The sequence below is a fragment of the Silurus meridionalis genome, chromosome 27 (genome assembly GCF_014805685.1).
Source record: "Silurus meridionalis isolate SWU-2019-XX chromosome 27, ASM1480568v1, whole genome shotgun sequence".
NCBI lineage: Eukaryota > Metazoa > Chordata > Actinopteri > Siluriformes > Siluridae > Silurus > Silurus meridionalis.
The window spans coordinates 12,887,087-12,898,895 of NC_060910.1; the positions used below are offsets into that span (position 1 = coordinate 12,887,087).

Here is an 11,809-nt window from a genome sequence, read left to right on the forward strand (position 1 = left end):
ATCTTCATTCTGAGGTATTGTTTGTAGAATTTTTAGGAAATTAATGAATTTGATTCATTTTGGAATACAGCTGTAACATAACAAAATGTGGAAAAAGTGAAGCACAGTGAACGCTTTCCGGATGCACTGTATCGGAATTCATGGGAATTAATTGGAAATTTGCAGAAATTTTTATAAACTGTATCATATACAAATATAAATAAAAAACATTTTGTTTGGTCATAATCTGAAATGCATGCAAACTAATACAGTATTTTTTAAATTTAATTTTTCACTTATTTAATTGTTAGTATAATTTTGTTCACACACACGTATGTAATGTATTTTTTTTAATGGGATTTAGGTGAATAATCGGCAAGATGGACATTTTTTGACATTATTTTGTGTGCAGGATTGAAGAAATGGTGTGTGTTATATAGGAATTCAAGGTGCGTGGCCTCAGTGGCCCTGCTGTGTGTGTGTGTGTGTGTGTGTGTGTGTGTGTGTGTGTGTGTGTGCGCGTGTGATTGATGAATGTGCAGGGTAGAAATTCAACTGAAATTGCATTTAATCTGGATGTTTTAACCGAGATTATCCTGCAAGATTATTATTTTATTCAAGTTTATTTCCATTCCAGTTTATTTCCATTAATTACTGAAAATTCCCAAGGAAAGTTTCCAGTCTTGAGAATTCCTGGAATCTTGCAACCCTAGTCATACCTGTGTGTTTTTACAGGAACAGCTTGTTGTAGCCACATGCAAGAAGAGCATCCAGCCAGAGAGGGAGAGAGAAAGGAAGGGAGAGGGAGGAAGGAAAAGAAGTCCAGTGTCAGTGCCTGATCCTTCCACACTGGGCTCCGCCCTTCACCTGTCAATCATGTCTCTGTGCAATGTCCACCCCACCCCCCTCCCTTGTTCCCCCTCCCAGTGTGTTGCCACAGCGTGCTGTATGTGAATGAGCCGATCGAGACGATCTCCGACTGTCCGTGCCGTGTCACGCTTTCTCTCTCTCACCGTCTCCGTGTGAATGACAAGCCAATGTGTCGACCTATTTTTAATATTCTAATTCATATTATTATCATGGATATTCTTATGTCGTTTATTAATATGATTACTACACAGAAGCAATCGTGTGTCATTTGTACATATTTTGGATGCTAGTGGTTTCTGAGTTAAGCATTCTTTCTTTTTTTCCTTTTTGTTTTTTATATAGATAGCATGACACTCGGTGTATCCACGGTGGTTGTTTCTATAGTAACAGGGGCGGCGAGTTGAAGCACGGCGTTTTAAGTGTGGAATGATTCGAATCTCGACTACACACTTGGCCTGCATGAATGGGGTGTGTGGGGGTAGAGCTAAACAGTGCGATACACAGCGATGTGTTTGGGGTCTTCCAGTCTCGTGCCCTTTTAAACAAGGTGAAAAGAGCACAGATTATTCAGCGTCGCTTCCAGCTCTGCTTATCTGCCCTTCGTGGCCCGGGGCGGTTGGGGCTTATCAGACTTCACAGCGATTGCGAAGGATCTAACAAAAGAAACATTACAAAATAATCTCTGTGTATGATCTCAGCAGCTCTGACACTGACTGCAGTATCAGTATTAAAACAGCCCTTCAAACATTTCTCTGTTACTCAGCTGAGCCAGGTACTGACCTGTATTACAGACAGTGTGAGTGTGTTAGTGTGTGTGTATCAGTAGCATGCCAGCTCAAATCGCATTATAAGCCATAAATCCAGCTGAAGGTGCTACATATCACTCTAGCCTGCATCCACCCAGGTCTTGTCCTAACAGCACAAATATTACATGGGTTTCTTGTACCAGCTCGAAGCTGATGCGTGACTGAAAGACTGGTTTATTGAGGCTTATTATGTGACGATTTATGGGATTTGGAGCTGCAAATTTTACATACGACAGAAGTGCAGACTGCGAGGTTTTTTTTTCTTTTGTGTGTTTTTAATATAAAATTTTGACACAGTGATCAGGAGTGTAAACATCATGTGTTTAAGTATATATTTTAGGGATAAGGTTAAATACAGTTAAGGATAAAAATGTAGTTCTATATATATATATATATATATATATATATATATATATATATATATATATATATATATATATATAAATCATGAAATATTTACTTTTTTTTCTTCAAAGGATTGTTTGTACTTGAGAGTAAGTAGTGATGCCAGAAGTGAATGGAAGAGCTGAGGATAGGCTGCGGATAAGGTAATGTTAAGTGGAAAACTTATAGAAGAGATACGTCAGGGAATATTTCTTCCCTATTATTAGGAGTAAGAAATGTTTTTCTAATGAAGTGTACCTAAGAAAGATAAAATATATATCGCATTCAGAAGAGCCGGACCATACGCCGGTGTTGCTTTTTTTTTTTTTTTTTATCACTCCACCCCGAGTGTTTTGGAGCTCCAGACGAGCGTGAGGGACTCAAATACGAGAAAAACCTCGTGATCAGGCGAACGGGAAAAACCTTTTGTCCTTGAAACGAGGCTTTTTCAGATTCTTATTTCATCGTTTGTGCCCTCAGGTTTTATTTATTTATTTATGTATTTATTTATTTAAGTATATTTTACTTTTTTTTTTGTCATGCTTTTTAACTTCCGTCCTTTGTACAGCTTTTATTAGTCACAATTTTTCACTCCTTTTTTTTTTCTTCTCCATTGTTTTAAAGTGTAATAATAATAATATCAGGCTTGAGTGAATATTATCTTTGAACTTTACAACTTTGATGGGCACTTTCCCCCCCAAAAAAAGTCTCTTACAGATCTTACAGTGAATCATCAAAAAAAATATATATATAATAATAAAAAAAATATTTATATATATAATATAAATACAAAATAATAAAGGAGTTCTGTTTGGGAACTGGAGCGACCCCTAAGGCAGTGAAGCTGGGTATCTGTTTTTGGCTCTAGTGCTGTGTTTCAGGCCGAGTGTATTTTAGAGTTGATTCTTTGTGGATCCCTTTTGTGTCCCACTCTGGATGGCTCATTATGTCTCTTGTATTGACACAAAGTGATATGAGACTAATACATATGTTTATATGTGTGCTATATATAAAAAAATAATAATACCCCCACCAGTTCACTCCATGAATATATAAATATATATATATATAAAAAAAAAACTTAAACAAAACAGCATGTAACTAATGTTCTTTGTGTGTTTACCATTGAAAATACTCATGTAAAATAAGTGATGCACATTATTACTATTAAACCGGACACACAGTATTAAAGCGGCAGTTTACTAGCATTTTAGCCGGACTTTCTTTGCATGACGAGTCACTCAAACACGAAGTTTGATGTTCCTTTTCGTTCTTTTGTTTCGGGGTCATTTTCATTTTCTATTGAATGCTGGTTAACGTTTTCTCTTCTCAATTTTCCAAGCTTTATAAGTGCATAACAAAATATTTTTGTCTCGAGATGAAGATTATGTAAACGAAACAGGTGTAATAACACTGATGAGATTAAGATGATAAAATCGGTGATATTATATCAAAGCATGCTTTTGTATTCAAGCTCTCTGTTGTCAGTGCAGGTGGCAGTGACACGTCTGAACGAACAGGAACCGAAACTGAGGACCGGATTTGCGTTCAGCATGAAGAATTGCTTTACTCTGTTGGATAGACACTGAAGTAATTATAGTGGTTGTGCTTAATACACTTAGATCTGTGGAGTGGAATCCCAGTTGCTGTAATTCATCAGGGGAGTAGAGATTATAGACGTACTTGCTTTCCAGCTGCGTCTTCAGTTCCTCATCGGCAGAGATGTGCGAGTTACGCAGTCAATTTATTTTATTTTTTACCTGCACTGACAAAGCAAACACTCGACTCGGTTGTTTTAGTACCGTACCGTTTCACTCTGTTCCTGATTCCCTGCCGTTCTTTCGTTTCACCTAGTTGCTCTGAAGTTGAAGTCTTCATGGTAGCCTGCTGTCAGTTTTGGGTTCCTGTATAAGATATTATACTCTTTTATTTCTCTGATTATTCTTACTCTTATTGTTGCTCTGTTCTCAAACTTGCTATGTGTTACCTGACTTAAGGAAATGTGTTCAAGTGTTCTAAATAAAAATGAAGATTTAAATAGGATTTGGTGGATTCTTCATCTGTTATTTTGTTACTGACATCAATTTAATGACACATAAATTGATTAAAGCATGATGTGATTGTTGTTGTGGTCCGGTTAATTTTTTGTACAACGTTACATCCCGATGTTGTTCATTTTCCAATAAGAAAATCATGTAGGTACTGTCTCATTATTAACCTATATGGACAAAAGTTTGTAGACAACTGAATTTAAGATGCTTTTTGATCATCCCATTCTACATTTATAGTCCAAATTTGCTGTGTAATAACCTCCACTCTTCTGGGAAGATCTTCCACTACATTTCACTTTTGGAGATTTGTGCTCTTTCAGCCATAAGGCCATTAGTAAAGTCAGGTACTGATGTAGTGTTTACATTGATCCCAGAGTTGTTCACCTTGTATCGCCTTGATTATGCTCATATCTACAGTATATATCATCTGTATATAACTTTTGTAAATGTACATATTGGAAATGTTTTAATATCCCACATTGGGCCTCACACACATCCTACACTAATATAAACTCACATTTTATATATATATATATATATATATATATATATATATATATATATATATATATATATATATATATATATATATTTTGTGTGTGTGTGCAGGTATTAAGAGGATGAAGAGTGGAAAGTCAGTTATACTTTGGATAACATACCTGTAGAAGCATGGAGATGTTTAGAAAGGAGGGCAGTGGAGTTTTTTAACAGGATTTTGGAAGGTGAGAAGATGCCTGAGGAAGGAGAAGGAGTGTGCTGGTACCGCTCTTTAAGCATAAGGGAGATGTGCAGACCTGCAGTAATTACAGGGGAATTAAGTTGATCAGTCACACCATGAAGTTATGGCCAAGAGTAGTGGAAGCCAGGCTGAGAGCAGAGGATACCATCTGTGAGTAACAGTGTGGTTTTATGCCGAGGAAGAGCACCACAGATGCCTTATTTGCTTTGAGAATGTTGATGGAAAAGTATAGAGAAGGTCAGAAGAGTTGCATTGTGTGTTTGTGGATTTAGAGAAAGCGTACGACAGGATGTTGAGAGAGGAGTTGTGGTATTGTATGAGGAAGTCGGGTGTGTCAGAAGTATGTGAGGGTGGTGCAGGACATGTATGAGGACAGTGTGACAGCAGTGACGTGTGCAGTAGGAACAACAGACTGGTTTAAAGTGGAGGTTGGACTGCATCAAGGATCGGCTCTAAACCCGTTCTTGTTTGCAGTGGTGATGGACAGGTTGACGGACGAGGTCAGACAGCAGACTTGGTGGACTTTGATGTTTGCGGATGATATTGTGATTTGTGGTGAGAGTAGGGAGCAGGTTGAGGAGAGCTGGAGGTGCACGCAGGAGAGAAGGTAAGGTGAGAGGGGGAATGAAAGTCAGTGGGAGTAAGACAGAGTACATGTGTGTGAATGAGAGGGAGGGCAGTGGTGCGGTTGCAAGGAGAAGAGGTGGAGAAGGTGGAGGAGTTCAGGTACCTGGGGTCAACAGTGCAAAGTAATGGAGAGTGTGTTAGAGAAGTGAAGAAAAGAGTGCAGGCAGGGTGGAGTGGGTGGTAGAAGAGTGATAGCAGGAGAGATTTGTGATAGTAGGGTATCTGCAATAGTGAAAGGAAAAGTTTATAGGACTGTGGTGAGTCCTGCGATGTTGTATGGTTTAGAGATCTTCTGGTTGCTACTTCTGATCCATCCATCACAACATTGCATTGCTGCAACAGGTTTGGGTCATCTAGTTCAAGTGAAAGGAAAATTTAACGATACCACATCCAAAGACATTCCATAGAATTGTGTGCTTCCAACTTCTGTGTGCCCTCAATGTAATGGTTTGGGAAAGAAACACCAATAGCGTGGGAAATCAGGTGATACTGATACTAGTGTCCATCCAGTGTGTTTTTATTGTAGCAAAAAAGCAGGTCAAACTTCATGAGTCACATCAGTAGCCAAGTAGCCAAACACTTTAAACATGTCATTTGGAAATACTTTATAAATAAACATTTTTTCAAAAATCCAATACTCTGATAATCAGGCAGCTCTTAGGGAACTTTGACCAGTCTCTCGCTCGCCTCCCAGAGTTTTCGGGCCACGCCGCTGTCTTTGGCATACGGTTTTAATGAGGTGGCTTTGCAGTCACTGAAGTATCCCCCGCTGTGAGCCGAGACCTCGTCCGATACGGCGCAGTGCACGACCGTCTGCGCCCCGGCCTCGCACGGCACGAAAAACATAAACATGATCACCTTCATCAGCAGCCGGTACAGGAAGGAGTAGTGGCACGTCCAGTTACTCTGCACATAACCTGCAATGAGAATGAGAGCCCTAAAGCAAAGTCCAGCTGTCACACTGCTGCTCATGCGGTCGCATTTAAATATACAGTCTTAATACTCCTTTGCGGAATTGTTTATGATATTTGACTCCTATGATATCATACATTATATTATAATATAATATAAAGTCATGTGAAAAGGAAAATGCATTCACTGAATTTATTATTTTATATATCAGGCCATAAAAATCTGGCCCTCATCAGGTCTTTGGTTAAAACAACCTCAGATGAGTCATTATTTTAACAGCAATCATGCTGAAATGAAGAAGCCATGTGTGAAAAACTAAGTACACCTTTACTGAGTAACAGCCAGGTTGATGACGATGATACACCCTTGATTAATTGATCAGCCACTGTGACGACCTCTATAAAAGTTGTATTAGTTTGTTGAACATTCAGGTGTGCATTAACACAACGGCATGAAGGAAAGACATCGGCATTGACCTAAAGTTCATTACAGAATAATTGCCACCTGAGGGGCTACAGATCGCGTGCTTCCATAATTAATTCTTCCGTTATGCACAGACATTTTTTTCAGATTCTTAGAAACATTTTATGTTACAATTTTATGTTGAGGAACAATTTTTCACAATTTTTATACACAATATTTCACAGATTGGTGAAGCTCTGCTTATCTTTACTTCTGAGAGACTCTGACTCTCTAAGATACACTATATATACCCAATCATCTTACTGACTCGTTGTTAATTAACCTCATTAGTTGAAAGAGGTTTCTTCAACTGTTTAGTTTTAAAAACACGTACATTTTCAAGACTTTTGAACTTTTTTAGACGTGCTGCGGTCAGTAAATTGAAAATGACTAGTTTCCTTAAAATGGTGCATTTCCTTTGTTTAAATTTTTTGATATATTTTGACTGAAATTATGGGTTTATGACATTTGCAAATCCATGCATTTTGGTTTTATTTACATTTATTACACTTTTTTGGATTTGGGGTTGTATATATTGGCCCTGCGCTAACCCTTATCAATTAGATAAGGGCTAGAAGGCCATTTCCAAACAATTTAAGCTCATCATTCTACAGTGAGGAACGTTATTCACAAGTGGACAGTTGACAATTTTCCCTGCAAATTCACCCCAAGGTCAGTCTGTGCAATGCTCAGAGAAATTGCAAAAAAAAAAAAAAAAAAAAAAAAAAAAGACATCTCAGACTCTACAGGCATAATAAACGTGAAAAATTAGAAAAAGAATGAACGTGTATGGTTTGTTTGGAAAGGTTGCCAGAAGGAAGCCTCTTCTCTCATGTTTCACAGCCACAGGACCTGGGATACCTGCAGTCACTGAGTCGACCATGAACTCCTCTGTATACCAAAGTATTCTAGGGTCAGATATGAGGGGGGTCATTAAACAAAATGATCTCAAGCATACCACTGAAAAAGAACAAAAACAAGGAGTTGCAGTGGCCCGGACAAAGACCAGATCTCAACCTGACTGAAATGCTGGAACGCGTTTTTTAAGAGAGCTGTGCATAAACCGCTGCCTGTAAACCTCAATGAACCGGAGCTATAATTTCTTCACAATAAAGCAACATTGTACAGAAGACACCAAAATCCCTGCAATAATTTCATTCAGAGACTAAAAGTCATTCAGAACACGATTATTTCAAAATATTGCTGAAAAAACTGCTTCTAAAAAGTGTACTTAGTTTTTCCACACATGGTTTCTTCATTTCCGTTTCATTTTTGAAAAATAATAAATACACACAGCATAATAGGTCGTGTGGTGATGTTCATCCGAGGTTGTATTTACCCAATTCTAAGACCTAATAAGTACCAGATGGTTTTTATTATGTCCTGATATGTAAACCCACAGACTTCACAAAGGGTGTACTTTTTTTTTCACACAACTGTGTATGCATATTAGTTAATTACTCGAGATAATTTATAAGACACATGGAACCGCTTCTGTGCCAGAGTAAATGATTAGTTATTGGCAATGGCCATAAGTAAATCATTCATAGTTATATTTGTTATTTGTCCATTCTCCTGAAGGGTGCCAGTAATTCAGCACAGGAGTGGACTATATTTAACAGAAGTGTGTGTGTGTGTGTGTGTGTGTGTGTGTGTGTATAGGTATTCATATCACCAGGATGCACAGCGTAAGCAGTCACTCCTTTGCCCTCTGTGATGCGAGCCAGCTCCTGGGTGAAGTAGATGTTTGCCAGTTTGCTGCGGCAGTAGGTGAAAAAAGGGAACAGGTTGTAGTTCAGATCCTGGAAGTCCAGTTTCTGGTACTTGTAGCTGGAGCAGGTGAGGGTGATGACGCGGCTCGGTGCGCTCTCCTTAAGTCGCGGCAGCAGAAGATTGGTCAGGAGGAAGTGACCCAGGTGATTTACACCAAAGCACATGGAGAAATTATCATCTGTCCAATCCAGGACACTGGGCACACCTGGAGAGAGAGAAAAGAAAGAAAAGAAGTTAGAACACGGTTCCTTATACATTCACAGTGAATTTGATGGTCCTGATGGAAATCACAGAAAATCAGTGTTTAATTTCTGTCTCTTGAGACTTGATTCCATATAGTGGTTGATTCCATATAGTAATACATATGTAACTTTTTTTCCCCCATTCATATTTCTATTCCTGTGGTAAGAGTTGGACCACAAAAAAAGTGTTGACTGGTTTTTACTTAATTTTTTGTGTAAATAAATTTCAATCAGCTGAATTATTGGACATATACACTGAACAGGCATAACATTTTCACCACCTGCCTAATATTGTGTTGGTCCCTTTTTGCTGCCATCCTCACTCACGTGACCAGGAACATCCCACAAAAGCAGCAATTTTGGAGATGCTCTGACCCGGTCGTCTCGACATCATCATGTCAAACTCACTCAAATCCATATGCCCATTTTTCCTGCTAACAACACGTTAACTTTAAGGACAAACTGATCACTTTCCGCCTGATATATTCACCACCTAACAGGTGCCATGATGAAGAGATAATCAGTGTTGTTTACTTCACCTGTATAATGGTAATAATAATGTGATCGCTGTATTTGATCTCCTTCATAAATCAACATTAACTTTCATGCTTTTCATGCCATAGATGGAAAGAATTCACTTAAAACATTCTACAGGTCTTAAAAGCAGCATGCCATTACTTAATGGAGCAGTGTGCAAACATTTACATTCATCTTCCGCCTGCAAGATGAACTGCAAGCGCAGAAAACATTCCTTTTCACACCAACGGGCGCAACCAAAACCTGAAAACATCAAATATGCCAGTAATATGTTCATTGTTCTCACCTGCATTATTGATGAGAATGTCCAGCCTCTTCTCCTTGCGCAGGAAGCTCTTGCAGAACTCTCGGATGGACCTCATGTTGGCCAGGTCCACCTCCATGAAGAGCACGTTCATGCTGTGGCTCCTGTTCTTTATCTCCCGCACAGCTTTCCTTGCTCGGTCTTCATCTCTACAGGCGATGATGACTCGGGCACCTCGCAGGGCCAAAGCCACAGCAGTCTCTTTGCCCACCCCAGAGTTTCCGCCTGGGAATGAAGAAACAACAGATGTATGCGGGCATACACAGGCATACAGTAAAAGTCGAACGTTTGGACACCCCTCTTTCTTCAGAGTTTTTTTTCTTTATTTTTATTATTTTTAACATGGTACATTAAAACGTATTAAACAACCCAGAATGTTTTAGATTTTTGATTTTTTTCAAAGTAGCTTTAACATTCGGCTTTGATGACATCTCTGCATACTCTTGGAATTCCCATAGTCATCCTCATGAGGTAGTCACCTACAATGGTTTTCCATCGATTTGGAAGAGTTCCCAGAGGTGTTGAGTGGTTGTTTGCTGCTTTTCCTTCACTCTCAAAGCATCTAAATTGGATGATGATCAGATGATTGTGGAGGAATTCTATGAAGCATACCAGATGGGATGGCATGTCACTGCAAAAATTAAGTGGTAGCCATGCTGATTAAGTGTGCCCTCAATTTTGACTAAGTCACTATCATTGACACCAAAAAAGCACCCCCACACATTTAGGAACCACCCGTTCACCTTTTCTACATCTAACAAAAGACACGGAGGTTAGAACCAAAGATTTGAAAACAAATTTGGATTTGTCAGACTAAAGGATAGTTTTCCGCAGAGTTTCTAATGTCCAATTCCTTGTGTTGATTGGTCTCTTCTGCTCGTTATTCTTCCAACATAATGGTTTCTAGGGGTTAGGCTCATGCTGTTTCCTATTAACAGTGGATGTTGAAATAAGTGGGCTGGTAATACTACTAAACTTATCCTCTGCAGCAGAGGTAGCTCTTGGTCTTTTTTTTTTCCTGAGAGCGTGTTTTAGCATAGTGTTTGATGGTTTTGGTTACTATATAATTTCTTGCCATAATATGGATTTGTACAGTAGTTATAGTAGCATTAATAGGACAAAAAAACCTTGACACTTGTGACTTGAAAAGCGTTCCAGGTGATGGCCTCATAAATTTGATGAGAAAATGCCATGGGTTTGAGAAGCTTTTATTAAAACTAAATGTAAATACTTTGGACAATCTGAAATGTTAAACATATTTACATTATAGTTTGTTTACTACATAATCCCATGAGTGTGTTTTTAAAGTCTGGATGTATTTAGTATAAATGTACAATGTTAAAAATAAAAAAAAATAAGGGTGAAAAAACACTGAAGGAGGTGCAGACTGCTACTATACATGAATACACATCAGTGATATCATTTAATGTATTTTGTATAATATTTAAAATAGTATATTGTATTTGTGACAGGAAAACCTATACATTTTGTGATCCAAATCATTTTTAACATAAAAAATAATCTAATGGTTAAACGCTATAAAAAGGACGTGCTCAAACCACCTCCTTATTAATAGTATAGTGCACTACACAGAGCGCATCATTACTTTATCTCCTACGTACTGTAGTGCGCGAGTACAGGAAGTGAACATTAATTTGACATCCGGTCACTTATTCAGCCGGTTCTATATCATTGAAAAGCTTACCGGTGATCAAAACCGTTTTTCCATCCAGTCTTTTCACATCCATGCAGTACCTTCTGCGCTTCATCCACTTAATTCCCAGAAAAGACAAAAGAGCAGCGAGAATTGTGTATAAAAGATACATTTTTTTCTCTTGCTAACAGCCTGGCTAGCTAAACCCTAAGCACCAAAGTACTAACGTGAGCTATTAAAAAATAAAACATATATGCGTTATATATTTGATTTATAAAATCATCCTATTAGTGCAAAATAATAACTAAAAATTTTAACAAGCACCCAGAAACATTTAAGTTGCAGGTGATCGCTAGTGTCCCTGTTCTCGTGTAATATCATCCACACCTCTAGATGGCGGTAGAGAACATAATCTACAGCGCTACAGCAACGCTGTATCTCAAATAGCATCTTTTATACTATAAAGTGC

The 11,809-nt window shown here is 38.3% G+C and overlaps 2 protein-coding genes across 35 annotated transcripts in view; one reads left to right on the top strand and one right to left on the bottom strand.

Moving 5' to 3' along the window:
- The window catches only part of camk2b1 (calcium/calmodulin-dependent protein kinase (CaM kinase) II beta 1), a 74,919-nt gene extending 70,837 nt beyond the window's left edge, over positions 1–4,082 (top strand). For all 33 annotated transcript variants that reach the window (XM_046841448.1, XM_046841449.1, XM_046841481.1 and 30 more), the window contains one exon: positions 715–4,082. The gene's annotated coding sequence lies outside the window, so the exon portion shown is untranslated. The remainder of the gene's footprint in view (positions 1–714) is intronic.
- A 1,873-nt stretch (positions 4,083–5,955) lies between these two features.
- si:dkey-174n20.1 (uncharacterized protein LOC796174 homolog) lies at positions 5,956–11,752 on the bottom strand. Of its 2 annotated transcripts, none has more exons than XM_046841484.1 (4): positions 11,392–11,752; positions 9,669–9,911; positions 8,506–8,808; positions 5,956–6,373 (listed from the first exon to the last, which is right to left on the bottom strand). In XM_046841484.1, exons 1-4 carry the CDS (start codon positions 11,510–11,512, stop codon positions 6,114–6,116), a joined length of 927 nt encoding a protein of 308 aa, XP_046697440.1. In that variant the 5' UTR covers positions 11,513–11,752; the 3' UTR covers positions 5,956–6,113. The 2 variants fall into 2 exon arrangements, with proteins under 2 accessions (XP_046697440.1, XP_046697441.1); XM_046841485.1 differs by lacking the exon at positions 11,392–11,752 and adding an exon at positions 10,170–10,425.
- Positions 11,753–11,809: the final 57 nt, after the last annotated feature.

Excerpts from the sequence above, each read along its gene's own strand:
- si:dkey-174n20.1 (XM_046841484.1), bottom strand. The coding sequence starts at position 11,512 with ATGTATCTTTTATACACAATTCTCGCTGCTCTTTTGTCTTTTCTGGGA. Across the intron at positions 8,809-9,668 it reads CATTCTCATCAATAATGCAG|GTGTGCCCAGTGTCCTGGAT; the intron begins GTGAGAACAATG and ends CTCTCTCTCCAG. Across the intron at positions 6,374-8,505 it reads TGCTTACGCTGTGCATCCTG|GTTATGTGCAGAGTAACTGG; the intron begins GTGATATGAATA and ends TTCTCATTGCAG.